This window comes from Thermobia domestica, chromosome 15 (assembly GCF_964235325.1).
Source record: "Thermobia domestica chromosome 15, izTheDome1.hap1.1, whole genome shotgun sequence".
NCBI lineage: Eukaryota > Metazoa > Arthropoda > Insecta > Zygentoma > Lepismatidae > Thermobia > Thermobia domestica.
The window spans coordinates 86,611,043-86,628,223 of NC_137468.1; the positions used below are offsets into that span (position 1 = coordinate 86,611,043).

The 17,181-nt window shown below is 35.3% G+C and overlaps 1 protein-coding gene across 3 annotated transcripts in view; it reads right to left on the minus strand.

Annotated features, from left to right (window-relative positions):
- LOC145671122 (facilitated trehalose transporter Tret1-like) overlaps positions 1–17,181 on the minus strand; it is a 478,763-nt gene that overhangs the window by 12,568 nt on the left and 449,014 nt on the right. For all 3 annotated transcript variants that reach the window (XM_081739916.1, XM_081739915.1, XM_081739917.1), the window contains exon 3: positions 1,691–1,826. In XM_081739916.1, coding sequence (XP_081596042.1) covers positions 1,691–1,826 — 136 coding nt within the window. The remainder of the gene's footprint in view (positions 1–1,690; positions 1,827–17,181) is intronic.

Genomic DNA, 17,181 nt, shown 5'->3' on the forward strand with positions numbered 1-17,181 from the left:
GAGGCAAAGATGTAAACGTTTAATAAGAATAAATAACTTCAAGAATAAAGACACTACACTTCATTCTCCAGCGTTACATCATTTATGCATTAGTATATCAATATTTTTAAATATACGTTGTAATGTTGTAGGCAAAGAAAAATTTTTGGAGGGCATTCTTTATCCCCTGGCTTTACAACCCAAAAAGGGCGATAAATGAACAGACAGCTTTTTGTTAGGAAGTATGCACATCAATACATCGGTTCCACAGCTTTCTACATTGAACTATCCAACTGATTCATGATATTGGGTCAGCACCGAAACATCTATGTTCGCACATGAAGCTAAGAAGTCCTAATAAATATGGGTCCAATTGAAATTAATGTAAATCAATTTAGAAACTGGAGAACCAGGAAAAACTTCTGAAACTACGCTAATAATGACTAAGTTGTGGAAATTCTTGGGGTGGGAGATAAGGGGATTAAAAGATGTTCTCTTGTAAAGTACTAGTCAAATGGGAATTTTTCACACAAAATCTGATTTAGCTATATAGTTCTGTTTCTTGTGGAATATGATTTCATTCGTTCCTTGCTAGGAACTTGTTTAGTTAAAAGTCTAATCACAAATTTAAGTGATTAGCTTTGATTAGTATATTATTTGATTTATTTTTTTTATTTAAAAAAAGAAACAAATTCAAAAGTTTTGGGTGTACGTTTATTTGTCATGTATATTCAAACTGTAAACACATTTAAAACAAACGTGGATGGTGATTTATAATTTTCACTGAAGTTTATATAATTTTCAGCTTAGTATAAAGTCAAAATAAACATCGAAAAAATAAAATATAACGTGGTGGGAAAAAATATTGCTTGAAACTTTTCGTGCAATAAGTGTTAAAAAGCATATACCGGATACTAGAAACAGTACTCCTATTTCAGGTTTATCAAAACATTTACCGAAATCAGGTCATGAAATCCCATCGTATTATTAATAAATTTATAATAATAAAAATAATATAGAATGTTACAAATCGTTTGAATTTCTTTGATTTTTATCAATTCTCAGATAAAACTCAGATGTTAAGTTCAATACTAATCAGTGTTGCTTAAATAATAGTTTGACATTATGTTGAACTATATTATCCAATGGAAAACAAGTATAAAATCCATAAAAGTTCACCCATTAAGCCCATCATTGCCAACACTTCACTGAAAACCTTCACTTTAGTTTGGTGAATCATTTGCTTTCATTAACCAACCGCCTCCTTTAGTCTAAGTCCATATGTGTGGGATGTTAAAGATTTGATTTTCTTTTCTTTCTTTTTTCTCGTTTGGTACTACTCTTGGCATTTTTATTTGACCACCTACCATCTAGGTAGATCTTGTCCTCATGAGCCTTCTCATGATCACCTACTTCTACCTTGCTTATCCTTTGATCACGATACAAGCATCGGAATGAAATATCAAGGTTAAAGTGTTGACAATCATATGCTCTTTAGGACACCAGATATGATTTTTATTACAGATGAATGTTATTTCCATTTTTCGCCATTAATAAATTATTTTAATGTCAGTTACTTTCAGATTTTTTTTCCCAACAAAATTTGCCATTCTTTTAGCTTTTAAACTAAGTCTTGGACAAAGAATTAAATTTTGAAACTTTTTTTTTATTAGTTTTTATTTTCAATAACCAACATTTATCATCTACTTACCAACCCATGAGGCCTCTTCTGTGTTAATTGGTATAGTACTATTTGGATGCCTTAACTGGGGCAGTGCCACTGCAGAGTACCCTACTGTCATGCCAAAGCTTATTCCAGCCAGTACAGGACCCGTGGCAGCCACAACCTACAAATAGACAAATTCAGTCATTAAATCGTAAAGTATTAGATTAATTCTATTTTGTATTATATGATAAATATGAATAAAAAATTAAGTTTTATATGTAATTGGACCAATGTTTTCACTTTTTCTCTTATATATATATATATATATATATATATATATCAATAGGTTCAACATATCGCCCTCAGAAAGCAGAAAGGTGCTAAGCGCCAAAATGCAAATTTCTCAGATGAATAAAAACGAATGAAACTAATTAATTCCGATTCTTTCTTTCTTCAATAGAATTCAGTTTTCACTGCAGACCTTTCATATTGTCTCCTGCCCCTTGTCTCCTTTCTGCACAACATTAAGCATGAAATGGGTAGTCAGGATATGCGCTTAGTTGGAAATCAAGGAGAACGGCGCTTAGCACCTTTCTGCTTTCTAGGCTCAATATACATTTAATTTCGAGTGATTTTATAGAAGTCATTGATCCTATCTTAGATTGATCATTAGAGTTGCTAATTATACAGGGTATTTCAAAACAACACCGACAACGTTTGGGAGGTGATTCCTGACACCACGATAAAACAAAAAAAAAAAAAAAAAGTATAGACCAACTTGGGTGCACAAATGCTTCCTTTCGGAGTTATACGCTGCCGAAATCATGAAAAAAATGAATTTAAATATCCATAGCTCCAAAGCTATGGGAGCTACCGCAGTCAGGTCAAGACTTCACTTAGGAACTACTATGTGCCCTATCCAAATATCCATGTTTCAGGATCCTGCGGTACTTCCACAACATTTTTTATAGAGGTAATTGGTAAGTGCTTGAAATTATATGTCCGTAGCCAAATTCCCTCTATAAAATCTGTTGCGGAAGTACCGCAGGATTTTGCATTGTTGACAACTCCCATTGACTTATTTCCTGTAATTCTTATTGTACCAATTTCTTATATTGAAAATAAGCAAACGGGAAATAGGTACTGCGAGGATGGGAAGATTAGAAACCTTTTCCCAAGAGTCTCAACACAGGATAAAATTGCATTTTATTATATTATATTATATTATATTATATTATATTATATTATACTAGCAGCGTTCACCCCGCTTCGCTGCGGTCACCCCGGAACGCAATAAACTTTGTTACTTAGATAATTTTTACTTTTTCGCTTTCAAGTGATATGATAAAAACCATAGAAGATTGCACTAATGTTAACATTATATCGCCTGTCATTTATGTTAACCCGCCCCGCTTCGCTGCGGTCACCCCAACCCGCCCCGCTTCGCTGCGGTCATCCCGGAACGCAATAAACTTTGTTACTTAGATAATTTTTACTTTTTCGCTTTCAAGTGATTTATAGCGCCTGTCAGTTATGTTAACCCGCCGAGTCACAGGGTCATGCGGGTTGCATATAAATACGTTTATTTTTATACCTATGATGAACTAATAACAAAGGATTTCTACGTATGGACACCTGAATGGTCAATTATCTCAAGACACTGGTAATTGAAAATTAAAGTGATATGATAAAAACCATCTAGGGTCCACATCCTAACAACCCCCCAAAAATGAAAGAAATCGGTTCAGCCGTATTAGCGTGATGAGCGTACAAAGGATTTTTTGTACGTATGGACACCTGATTGGTCAATTATCTCAAGACACTGGTAATTGAAAATTAAAGTGATATGATAAAAACCATCTAGGGTCCAAATCCTAACAACCCCCCAAAAATGAAAGAAATCGGTTCAGCCGTATTAGCGTGATGAGCGGACAAAGGATTTTGTGCGTTCTCTTTTATATATATAGATTATATTATATATATATATATATATATATATATATATATATATATATATATATATATATATATATATATATATTTATATTACTCCTGCATGATATACCTTTCCGGATATATCTTTCCTGCATGAATAAACTGAATGTGAAAATATCTGTAAACGTAATAACATTTCTACAAATATCAAATTTTAGATCTTGATAGAATATGAAGAAAATTTTGGAACTAATTTTCCTATTTCAACATTTTGCTTTATCACATGCAAAACGAAACACTTGCAGTAACATGCGTTCAGCTGGAACACCGTGCATTGTAGTGTTTGTTTTCTTCCTAAGTTACTTCAACTTACAGATTGTATTTGATGCGCTGAGACATGATTCTCTCAATGCATTTCAAAGTGGCAATATTGAAAATGTCTCTCGTGGTAGTATAGTGATTGATTTATAAATATACAATATATTTGTTGATGTTTAATATGTCGTCTACATAGCTTCCTAGCTTTAACTTTTTCTAAAATACTCTCTCCATACCAGTGGCGTCTCTGACATGTAAATTTTTGGGGGAGGACATAAAAGAAAGTTATTTACATGGTACTGCCTAGCAGTAGCGTAGCGTGGTATTCCGAAATGGGGATGCCAAAGTTAGTCACTTGTGCGATACAATACTACTAAAATCAGCAATACACAGCTATACCGATGGGAAATATAGGGTTGTAAAAAAATTTAGGTTGGAGGCCCCCTAATTAATGGTCTAGTAGGGTATACAGAACCAAATGCGTGGATTACGTCAGAAGCCAATAAGCAATTGTCTCAGCTTCTTCTTACCACTACCGTGTGACAAGAAAACTCGGCCCCGCTGTTGTATGAACATTGTTTCCAGTATAGTTCCCTTTATTTCTTTCTCGTGGGCAGCTTCTTTCTCCGCATACCATACTTCAATCTCGTTCTTTAAAAAGTCACCCCTAGAAATTTGTCATCTTGAGTGCGGAACTCAGACGCCCATTTGTGAATATGGGCCTGGGTGTATACGTATATCATTTGAAGATGCAAATAGAAAAAATTAAACCAACTCTGGGGGCCTGTTTCTGTGTATGTATTTCGTTGTCAGATATCCGATACTGAAGGTAGGGGCGCAAATCTGTCTTCAACATTCGGGGAACGGGTAAGACCGTTCCCATTTTTAAAGCGATGTTCAAAATATTTATGAAGTTGAAAAACAATGCTGTGGAGGATCAGAGTTGTCTTCAACATTTGGAGGAGGGCAGATTTGAGGGAGGAGGGTATATTTGAGGCTTACTCTGGGGGAAGGGGTGATGAAACTCATATTACGGTAGATGAATTGATTTCTGAGGTGAACCTGTTGTATATTATATACTAGGCGATGTAGATGAAATTCTGATACGTATCAAGTGCCGTGAACACATTCTAAAATCTGAATACATGCATATTTATAATTGATATGTTTCTATTTACGCATCCACAATGATCCACATTAAAATTTTAGGACACTTGTTTTGTAATAATATAAATAATGACTTCCCCAAAACCATGAAAGAAAATCAACTATGTATGGCGCAACAATACTTTTATTTGAGCAAAATTATGATGATCATAATAGCATTATAGGAATCGTTACAGGAATTAAACAAATAGTTGAAAATAGTCTAACAATAATTAATGACAATGAAATATTAGAAAACACGATTCTTTTTTAAAAATGAAACAAGTCAAGGGACCACAATTTCATCCAACTTTCCTTTGTGGCATTCGGATACAAATCATCACAATTTCAAATCGGATGGAGGGGACATGTCCGCCTCATCTCCTCGGGATATGTGCCAATGACTGAAGGACCCAAGCAATCTTTGCGAGGGACGGGAATGCTGGCTCTCTTGGTCTACCAGATCGGTGACCGTGATTCTACAGAATGCTTTATATTTATGCTTGTGTGTGTGAGCTCCCTCAAAGAGTTTCTGGCCACGACACTGGACATACTATGTATTTATGATGAAGATTAATAGTTTGCCTTTAATTACGATTACAATTACGATGCATTTAATTACGATTAAGGCATAACTATTTTTATACTATTATTTACATAACCGACATGCTTCAAAAAGGCATTGAACTAGTCATTTCTGCTTCGTTCTATTTCCTTGACGTTAGCGCTCGTACGTTTTGTACAGAAACTATAGCTTAGTTCAAAATATATAGAGTTGGAAATACTTGAAGATATGCCAGCGTATATCTAAAGCAAAATGTAGAGTTGCAATGGATGAAGAGAGTTAAGACAGCAAGTAGTTGGGCATGCGCACTCGACAGAAAGCAGACGAAAACTCCGTTTCTTGTAGTAGGCCAGGATGCCCAAGGAACATAGCATACGACAAGAGGAAAGATAGAAAATGTGCATCTGAGTGACGCGCATGCGTAGGTTCCGCTTATCAAAGTAAGGCGAGACAGCACATCCAGAAAATTGCAGTGAAAATAATTGTGATAATTACAAGCAAACAATTTATATACAATGGAATACGTACTTTTTCTTATTAACAGGGGATGCCGGGCATACCGGCGTTCCCTTACGCTACGCCGCTGCTGCCTAGCTCAACATGTTTATTATCTTCGATTCCATTTGTTACCTTTCTGCTTTCACGGACCCCCTGAGGTATATCAATAACTGTTATAATCGTTTAACAGCCTGAATATTATATTCCAAATATATATAATAATTATTATTTATGTGTTGTTCTGTCGTTAGTAAATAAATTAGAATAATATGTTGAATATTTTGTACAGGCCTCGCAGGGATCACGAGACGCAGGACCTGTAGGCCTTGGTCGAACTTTCACAATCGCAAATGCTTTCTTAAGTCTTCTTACCAAGAAGGTTGAGGAAGCCTAAGTTCGTCTTTCCGACAGAAGTCTTCTCGGACCCCGCTTGCTCATATCAATACGGCCCTGTGAGACAATGAAACTTCGTACTTAGCAAAGGCTCCCTCTAGTCCGTAACGGGCCCTTGCGCTTATTCGCTTTCACCTGTTGTCTCATAGGTACACTGTTCATATATACTACTCAACTTCCCTTTCCAGGTTCTCCTCTGGAAAATGTATTATTGTAATTATTTTTACTTTTTTGCGACCTGTTTTCTATTACATATTTATTCAATACAGAAAATATGATTTTATCACCATGTTTTGCAACTGACGTGTGTTAACTTTATACATACATATTATATATATATATATATATATATATATATATATATATATATATATATATAGAGAGAGAGAGAGAGAGAGAGAGAGAAAGGGAGGGCTTTAAGGACCAGCGCCAAGGGCCCTAACGTGGCCAGTCCGACACTGGAGAGAAGTTAGGGCCTCATAAGCCAAAGTTAATTACTACCATCAGTAAGTGAAAAGTAAAACGTACTCATCGTCGAAAGTTTAAAGCTGATTTTACCAAAACAATAAATGGCTGACAGATTATGAAATTAAAATATTTGTTCTGCTTTCTTTGTCTTTATTTGGCGAAGATTCGCAAGTGAACCTGAATAGGTGTAATCAACTTATGACATTTGGGTAAAATAGTAAAGAAACATAACTATAAGAAACACATTACCAATACGTTAAATTGAACTGGTATGGATGCGCCAAATATTCCATCACAACCTAATTGTAGGTATCATATTTCTATGAATTATGGACTCTTATTATAGTAATTGTAATCCCCATCGCTTTTTCTGTCCACCTTCTTTTCTTCTTTTCTAGGTCAAATATGAAAAATCACTGAAATATCGTATCTAATTATTTTAAATGAGAAGTGCAAATACCGAATTTCATATCTCTAACAAAAACTAACATAAAGGCCCAAAGGGGTATTTCCAAAGCTGGTAAAAATTTAAGCATCTTAGGAACCACTTTGACCCCTCTTATCATTATTTAGTTTTAAAAATCAATTCACACTTTACACTAACACACATTGTATATACACAAACAATAGTAAAATACAATGGTACTTCGTAACAGAAATCTACGTGATAGATTTATGTATAACTCTATTCAGTTCCCCTTCTATCCCTTTCTACCTTCTTTCTGACTGTTAGTTCTGTTACAACACTTATCATACAACCTTTTAATACTTATACAGGGTGCGGCACGTAAAACCGGCCCGTCGTAATATTCTGGTATATTGTGTTTTTGGCAACACTTAAATAATCTACCTTCCTACCAAGAGATGGCGTGTCGAGGTCGGGTCGACTTACGTGACCTGCAGCAGTCACGTGCAGCCGCAGCCAGTGAAACTTGTCGAAACCAGTTGAGAAAAAGGCCTCGTTGTGTTAAGCCGGGTGAGTGTCAGTGTGTGATAATGCCGTATTCGATACCCGAGCGTGTTGCCATTGTTGAAGGATTCATTCTCACTGGATCTTTTGTGAAAACAAAATTTGTTTCGGGAGAAATTTCCAGGACGTTCTGTGCCAGCAAAAAGCACCATTCAGGAATTGATTGAAAAATGGCAGCGTGCAGGATCGGTTCAAAATGCTCCCAGGAACAGACGACCATCTGTCTGCACCAGGGGCGTCATTTCAGACTTCGCTTGAGGGGGGCAAGAGCACCACTGACATAAGATTTTCACGTTTTGTACTAGTATATTAGTATACAATCGATTAAAGTATATGTATCCGTCAAACTCTTGGGGGGGGGCAATTGCCCCCTCCTGCCCTCCCTAAATGACGCCCCTGGTCTGCACACCTGAATTAAAGATGCAGGTGGAGGAGATAATGACAAGAAGTCCTCGAAAGTCAACCAGGAGATTGAGTCAACAGGTTCATGCGAGTGAGAGAAGTTGCAGATGTGTTTTAAGGGGACTGAAGTTAAAACCGTACCGGATGAGTATTGTGCAAGAACTGAAGGAGCCTGACCTGCAGAAGAGGGTGCATTTCTGTTCATGGCTGTTGAGCAATGTTGCCAGTGGTTTCTTGGATCGACTAATGCTCATCATGAGTGACGAGGCGTGGTTCCACCTGTCTGGGTACGTAAATTCCCAAAACAACCGGTATTGGTCGACAGAAAATCCACACGCAATCCACCAGGTACCCTTGCATGATGAGAAGATTGGTGTTTGGTGTGCCATTTCCGCCACACGCGTTATTGGGCCCATATTCTTTGAGACGACAGTGAACAGTGACGTGTATATGGGAATCCTGGAGGAGTTTTATACACACTTGACCGAAGAGGAGCGTCAGTTATGTTACTTTTAGCAGGACGGTGCAACATGCCACACATCAGATGCATCATTGTCCCTTGTGCATGAGATGTTTACACCAGAAAGGACAATCAGCAAAGGCTTGTGGCCTCCTCGGTCACCAGACTTGTCCACGTGTGACTTTTACTTATGGGGACTGTTAAAGGGAAGAGTATACGAAACAAATTCACACACAATTGAAGAACTCAAGATCAGGATCCAAGATGTCACCAATAGCATTACAACACAAGAACTGACAAGGGTATATATGAATCTCCTCAATTGTGCTCACATGTGTGTTGAAGTGGGCGGAGGACACTTTCAGCACCTGCTGTGAAGGTGAGTAGTCATATTCAATACATTACATTTCATTTATGTGTTGTAGTTAGTCATATTCAATACACTACATTTCATTTTATGTGTTCACTTTATGGGCCGGTTTTACGTGCCGCACCCTGTAGTTGTGTAACACTAAATAAAATACAAAGTTTTAACAGTACAATAATAATAAAACAGGCAAGTCAATAACTAACAAACATTATCAAGCACACCACAAACCAAGTTATGAAAGATAAAGCAATACTATTATAACAACATTATAACAAAATTATTTAACCAACATCTCCAGTATAAAAATGAAATAAATAAATATAATGAACAAGAAACCAATTATTAAAATACCAAAACTCATTAAAAGCCTTTCATTCTGTTATATATAAACAAAATCGTCTCAACACTACATTAAAAATTTCTAAATCATCATTATTCGTAAACTAATAAAATTAGTTGGTATAATCTAAATGTGCGTTAAGAATTCCAATACTTGATTTCAGAGCTAGTACAGCAATACGCTTGACAATAAATTAGGTACATTAAATTCTTTCAAAAAAAATTTAAGGACTTTTACTAATTGCACAGGGAAAAATCCGTTCTCCGGACAGCGGTATATTGTACAAATATACGGTATCTTCTTGCTTACTATAGAAATCAGTACAGAGCATACGTTATTCGCATGCTACATAGGCACTGCCCTTAGATGTTACATCATGCAGTTGCAGGATGTCTGACATCTAACAGTTTTCGGTATATCACATGTATATACTTATGTTACCTTCGTAAGCTATATGTTATATACGTCCATTTGTATGTGAGATCCTGACCGTCTACATTGTTTCATACAGAAAGTACGTATAGATGGAACACTTAAACAGAAAGTATTATAAAACATGCGTTTTCAGTTATACGTCTGCTGTACGTTAAGTCCAAAAACTACAGGAATTACGCATGTAATCTATCTTTTTAAGTACGCCACCTACAATTTCTTTCTCAGTGTGGTCCCCTGGAACCAATAATTACCGGTGGTACCTTGAATTTCTTGTTATCATTAAATTTTCCTTTAAAACTTCATATTTAGTAATTTTCTGTAAATAATTTTCTTCTCTTCCATCTTGCCTTCTTCAAATCGAATTGTAACATTAAGGATGTATCTATGAGTGAGATTTTCAACTATGAGATCCGGTTTCAGTTTACCTTTACTGGTATCGAATTCTAACACTTTGCCGATTCTAAACCCCTTAATCTGACAATGCTTCTCCAGGATGTTAACCACTTGATTATGTCTAAATATACGGCGGTTACCATGTTGAATACATTTTGTTGGGCCATGGATTTAAATGTGAAGGATGTTTTAAATGTATTTAATAGTAACCAACAAGCTACAAAATATTTATATAGAATACAAAAGAAACGTATAATATGCTTGCAGTCAACTTTGCTGTCAAGGCGCTACTTCATTACAAAAAACAAGTGACAACCAAAACAGCGAATTCACAGTATACATATTTCAAGTCTGTAAACTTTCAAGATCGGTCATCACAAAGCCACAGTATACAGTCATCACAGAACAATATTTGCTTTCCATAACACATTTTCCCAAAACATGGGCCATGGACTCAATCAGTCCATTGCAAATCCCTTGCAAATGCGTACAAATTCAACATTTAGATTTGGCTGAGCTCTAGCCAGAGCTACCCTAACACCACAAGTGTTAGTACGATCTTCAATGCGTCTATAAACCTGTTATCCGGAAGAACCTCATTGTCAAAAAGAACACAAATAGAGATAGGGCCATTATGAAAATATTGAGTACCTTTCCCTTGACTTTGCTTTCCCTTCCATATTTCAAAACATTTATCTTTTAACTTTGACTTCATTTGATTTAACACTACTAAATTATATGGTCTTTCGATATCTAGTTTGGTTATAATCTTATCTTCAATTTTATTTAAATTTGATACCTTTACCATCTCAATCAAAAAGTTATTATTTTCCAGAGATCTTAATGTAGAAATAAACTTGACCTGGGCGAGCAATATAATATTGTGAATGTAAAGAGATTCTGAGATATGGGCATCTTATTGTAATAATTCTAATCTCTACTCCCTCTCATTCCCTTTTCTTCCATTCTAGGCCAAATATCTGAAAACGTTGAAACACGAGTCTAATTATTTTAATTGAGAAGTCGATATACAAAATTTTAACTCTCAGAAATTCCGAGAGATATATATTTTATTATTATAATCCCTCTCCTTCTTTCCCTCATTCCCCGTCGAATTTCCAAAAATCCTTCCTTAGTCGGACCTTACGACACAAATCTTATGCCCTGTCCAGATTTCAAGTTTCTAGCGTTAGCGGTTTGGTACGAGAGTTGATCAATCAGTCAAAACTTCCTCCTGTATATAGAGCGATAAGTTTGTAGAAAGAAAAATGCCACATTTTAATTTTGGTTAATTACACCAATTTTGGGTGGTTTGAATTTACTCTGTGCGTCCAATATGAATCTGTCAATCTAGATTTCCTCGGTGTTTTCCGAAAGTGTGATGGACTTCAATGAAGTGTTTTATTTTCTTCGCTGGTCTATGACTATGACTTAAGTACGCAAGGGTCTGATTCCCGATGGAAGAATATCAAACGCACTACAGTGGTTCAAATTCCACTTTTAAAATTTAAGTCTCATCCTATATAACTAGCTGCTGACATAAGACGCAAATACATAATAATCAATCGTGGAATGTTTTCTTGATGCACTAATACGAATACATGAAAAAACTCCGTAAGAACAGCTGAGCAACGGCAGCGTCATTTCAGATTATGATTGGAGCCGACAGGGTTCTCAACATATACAGATCACAGATGACGAGAAGAACCCTAGCAGAAGTAGTGTGACGTAGGTATGGGTTCGCCCACTTTTCTCACGCCGGGCGAACTACCCGAGTAGCAGACGACATCTAAGTATAGACCACACCTCAAAAACCGAAAATGGACTTGACCGTGTCGTTGACCTTTGCCCGCTACCCCTGTTTTAGGGTTCCTCTCGTCATCTGTGAGCTATACACAACATATTAAAATATATTTATATCTCAAACTCAGGGAGAGACTATTGCCCCTCCTGCCAAGGGCGCACATGTTGTGGTTTCCAGGGGGGCAAGTATAAGCTACATTTTAAATATAGTTTCAAATTTTGATGTAACTATTCTAAAAATTCTATTGGGTTTTCGATATTCCGAAGTACAACTTCCTCTAGGGGGGCGAGCGCCCCACCTTCCTTCCCTGATGGACGCCTTTGCCTCCTACCCTCTCTAAACGACATCCCTGCTGGACAACCCTACACAATAACTTATTGTATTGCGTGCTGCATGTATCCCGTGAACATAAAGCAGTATTCATGCAATACAAGCATACGAGACAACAAATATTTTGAGTATAATTCAGATAGTGTTAGTGTATCGTTATGAAACTGATGGTGAATCCGTAGAAAGATATTTGGGGCTTTATGAACCTTTCAGTCCACAACAAAGCTCTTGAAAATCGTATTTACTATTCCGATGACCACTTCAGAAACCCAAAGATGCTTTTTGTCGCATTATGGAGGCATACCATGCCATAACTCAGAATTGTCTTGCTAAATTGGCTATGATATGCTTCCATAATGACACGCTGTAGAAAGAAGATTATAAAGAACGTACTAGACTTCAGACAAAGGTATAGAAAAGTTTATTGCCCAAAAGACCAAGAGAATGGGTTTCATATTGTTACTTCAATTGTTTTTATTATTTCGTTTATCTAGAATATTAAAAGTACTAGTAGTAACCGAGGATAGAAATTATATTTTTTTCATCTTTCAGTTTAACGTCCCATGATTATGCCTGTTAGGTTAAGGGAAACTATGATTAAAGCAAGTGAGCGATGATGGAAGAACTGGTGGAATGAGAAAGTGGGAGGGCCCTGAAAGAACCCACGCACACGATGTAGTCCATCACAAACTTACTTGGTCGGGGATCGATCCAGCGACCCCATACACCAGAGGTAAGCGCTCTACCACTGAGCCACCGTGCCCCCCAATTATATTTTCTAACGGTTATAAACTACTGGAAAGTTACGTCACGAGACGCCACTGTACTGATATGTGAATATTTTAGGTGTTGAGATGCTTCTTATGATATGGATGTTGTTCTCTAACAATGATAATCTTCCAGGATGACAATGTGCTAATAATCATAGTACAGCTAGACCTACTGACGATAAATTTGAGGAACATCATTATGGATATCAGTACCTCACTTGGCCTGTTCAACCACCTGACATGAATTTATTGAACTTCCAGGATCAAGGATCGTGCAGCATGTCCGGAGAAGATTTTTCAATTTCATTATAACGCAATTGAACGAAACAATCTTGAAAAATGTTCCACGAGTTATGTGCCTTGATTTCACGACCAATACAAGTTACAGGCTCAGTTAATCCAATGCCGTGTTAAGCCAGCAAGGCACATTTTGTTATGCTGTTTCCATTATTTTGATAACTATCTGTATTTATTTTTTAAGTACAGTTAGGAACAAAATTGTCACTAGTAATTAAAAAGCGGGCAAATACTCGTTGTACGTCGATCTGAGAAAAATAATTTGTGATCGTAGAACAAAAGAAGATATGTGAATTGACGTTATTGAAGTAGGTAATTGCTAAGACGAAAAGGTAAGCGGATTAGTGTAGTGAATGGCAGTTTTCAAGTTGTGTAGGAAAAAAACGTGTTAGTAATGGCATCATATTTATGATACCTTTAATAATTACAATGTGCCTGACTAGATCAGCGTTTCCCAACCGGTGTGCCGCGGCCCACTGGTGCGCCGCGAATGGACCGCTGGTGTGCCCTGAGGAAATCGAATCAAAATTATTAATTTTATAGCAACCAAATTATAAGACAGGGAAAAATTTATATTTTTGTATTTCACATTACTATGAATTTCTACCATGGAAAAAAATACTGTAATTGTAATATATTATTCTACATCTATTACTGTGTAGCAGACAGTATTTCGGCTCGTACACATTTCCACGGTTAGCTGCTATGTTACGCTTCAATTGAGAGTCATACTAACACCGAAAAATGGAAGCACTTGTACGGTACGCGTCAAGTGAACGTTCATAGAACACTCATTCGCACGTGAATGACAGAACAACACTTTGTTCAACAGCTGTGTTTTGACTTCACGCATCGCAAGCTGTGTGATTGCAATAATATGCACCGGTTTTGGCTAAAACAGCAAAGTTAAAAGTACAAGACATTTCTTTGTTCGTTCGTTATTTAGTGATCTTCGTTCTTAGTGAAAGGTTGGATACAGATTTCGAAAAAAAAAAAAACGTATTTTTAAAAATTTGAGTCCTATATTTCATTGCAATTGTTTTCTATTTTAAAATTATAATAAAAAATAAGCATAATGAATTAGCATAGGGGAAAACCAGTGATCGAGCTTTCATCTCTGTGAGAAGATGATCAGTAATCACAGATAAAAAATTACCATTTTATTTTAGATTAGCAAATAACAACAATAATAATAATAATAATAATAATAATAATAATAATAATAATGATAATGATAATGAGTGTGCCGCGAGAATTCAAGATACACCCATAGTGTGCCGCAAGTTGAAAAAGGTTGGGAAACGCTGGACTAGATTATATTTTAAAAAAAAATGCCTTCATCATAATCCTTGAACTATGCTTGCACTATTATAATCCACCGGAACATGACAAAGTAGTTATAACTATAAAGTACACACCCTTCTGTTTAATTATATTACACGTCTTTGTTAATTTGTGTATCTTATTGTCCTATTATCTGCAGAATCATGATTAAGATGACTTTAAACTTTGGCCATCGCATTGTCATATTTTGTTGTAGCACATAAGAGAGAGAGCTGTTTTGAATGGCTGCCAATAAACAAACTATTTGAAAAAGAAGAAAGGCAGAGCACACACATCCAGTATATTACATAACGCGCGATTTCTATTAGTAAATAAGCTACGTACGATATTTCCGCATACGACGTAAAAACCAAACATATTCGGTGGAGTGGCATAGTTCCAAGTGGGTTGCTGTTTTATTGGAACAGGACAATTTTACGTTAAATTATGATTTATATATATATATATATATATATATATATATATATATATATATATATAGATATAGATATAGATATAGATATATAAATTAAATTTTACCTTTTATCTTTGTAATTCTGACTGCTATGAAAATGCGAGGGAATATTAACTACAGTTGTGTACGCAGAATTTCATTGAGGGACCATAAACTCATGATTGACAAGTGTGATTTTTGTACAATCATCGACAAAAGTTTTTTTTCCGTTTGGTAAAAGTTATTTTGGGAATAACGGTGGTATGGCTAGAACATACACAAAATTACATTCTTTTTAATTTACTGAAAACTGTACTCAAATAGTCCTTTTATTCTAAAGTTATTTACGAAAGTAATTTCATCAAACGGTCGCTAACTGTACGTACATGTATAGTTATGTTTATTTTTCCATAATATCTTGCTCAAGGAGGTTTTAAACCCCGACACCCTCCTTTACGTACGCCATTGTTTGACCACATGTCTCAGTATCTTTAAACATATTTATTAGTCTTAATGAAAAACAAAATCTTCTACTACAAAATACCTTTGCCATCCACATACAATTAAAAAGACATTTTGTACTTACAAAACATGTGTTTTTCATTGCAAATTAAGAATAAATAAATAAATGTAGAAATGACCAATCCTCATTTGAGACACGTTTTAATTATTTCAATATATGTAGTTACATTAATTAAATATTTAATATACAGTATTAAATAATACAAAATGATATTCAAACTAATATTGAATCGAAACTGTATGTCACTGTGACTATTAATAATGCTGTAATAATGAAAATATTAAAATATCATCATGCGTTTTTGGTACACGTGATCTAAGGTTTTGATGATTGCCAGCGAGGGGGCATTCCGCAACACCGTTTCAAAGGCGTTATATTAAAATATTTATTGAAGTTTATTATGTAATGTAATATATACGATTTCGTTTCGTAAATCAGAACAGTTCCGGATATTTTAAAATGGAATGTTCGAAAATTTTCTATAGGGGAAGGCGTTGTACCTTTGAACATCTGTGCTTTTCTCGAATTCAGAGCTATCTATAGGTGCAGTGATTAAAATTCGTTTGAAAGAGTAAATGAAAAAAAAAAAAGTACTACAAACGCGTTTGGCTGTTGTTTACTGAGTGTTGTGCCGAGTAATGTTCCTTTTAATTTTTTCACCTCCAAAACGATTTTTTTGTAGTTATCTTTTGAGTGTTGTGCTCTTTGGTTTTCGCAACTTGTGATATTTATTTGTCCAAACTTAGGGTAGAATCATTGGTGAATACAGTAATATTTTTAGTTTTAACTTCTGTTCAATATTTAAACTAGTGGAGAACTTTTTTTTCGTAATAATGACCCCCTTGTACCTTTGAACATTAATGCATCGTGTACCTTTGAACGGTAAATTATACTGTTTAAAGCTACACAATGTAAGTAGTTAAAACAATTGATATATTTTATATAGGTTAGGTTAAGATATAAAGTTATTAATTATAATTATAAGTAGTTTCTAAATATTCGCTTATTGTATAAGGTTATTTTAAGAGTTGTAAATGCTCAACTTTATTGTTCACAAGTTTTTGTTAGAACTTCTCTTCAATTTTTAATGTAATTAATAAAATTTCAATTCTGGTGAACTTTTTATAGCTAAGCCTTTTATTGCAATTTATAACTTAATATTTGTGGCTTCTTTTTACATTATTGCCGCAGAAACGTTGTAATTATCACTTTGTTCAAAGGTACAAGAGGGTCTGTTCAATGGTACATGACCATAATGTACCTGTGAACAAAACGGATGTGTTCTTATTATATCCTATAAAAGCTACTGTAATTATGTAATACGTTTAAAAATCATCCTATC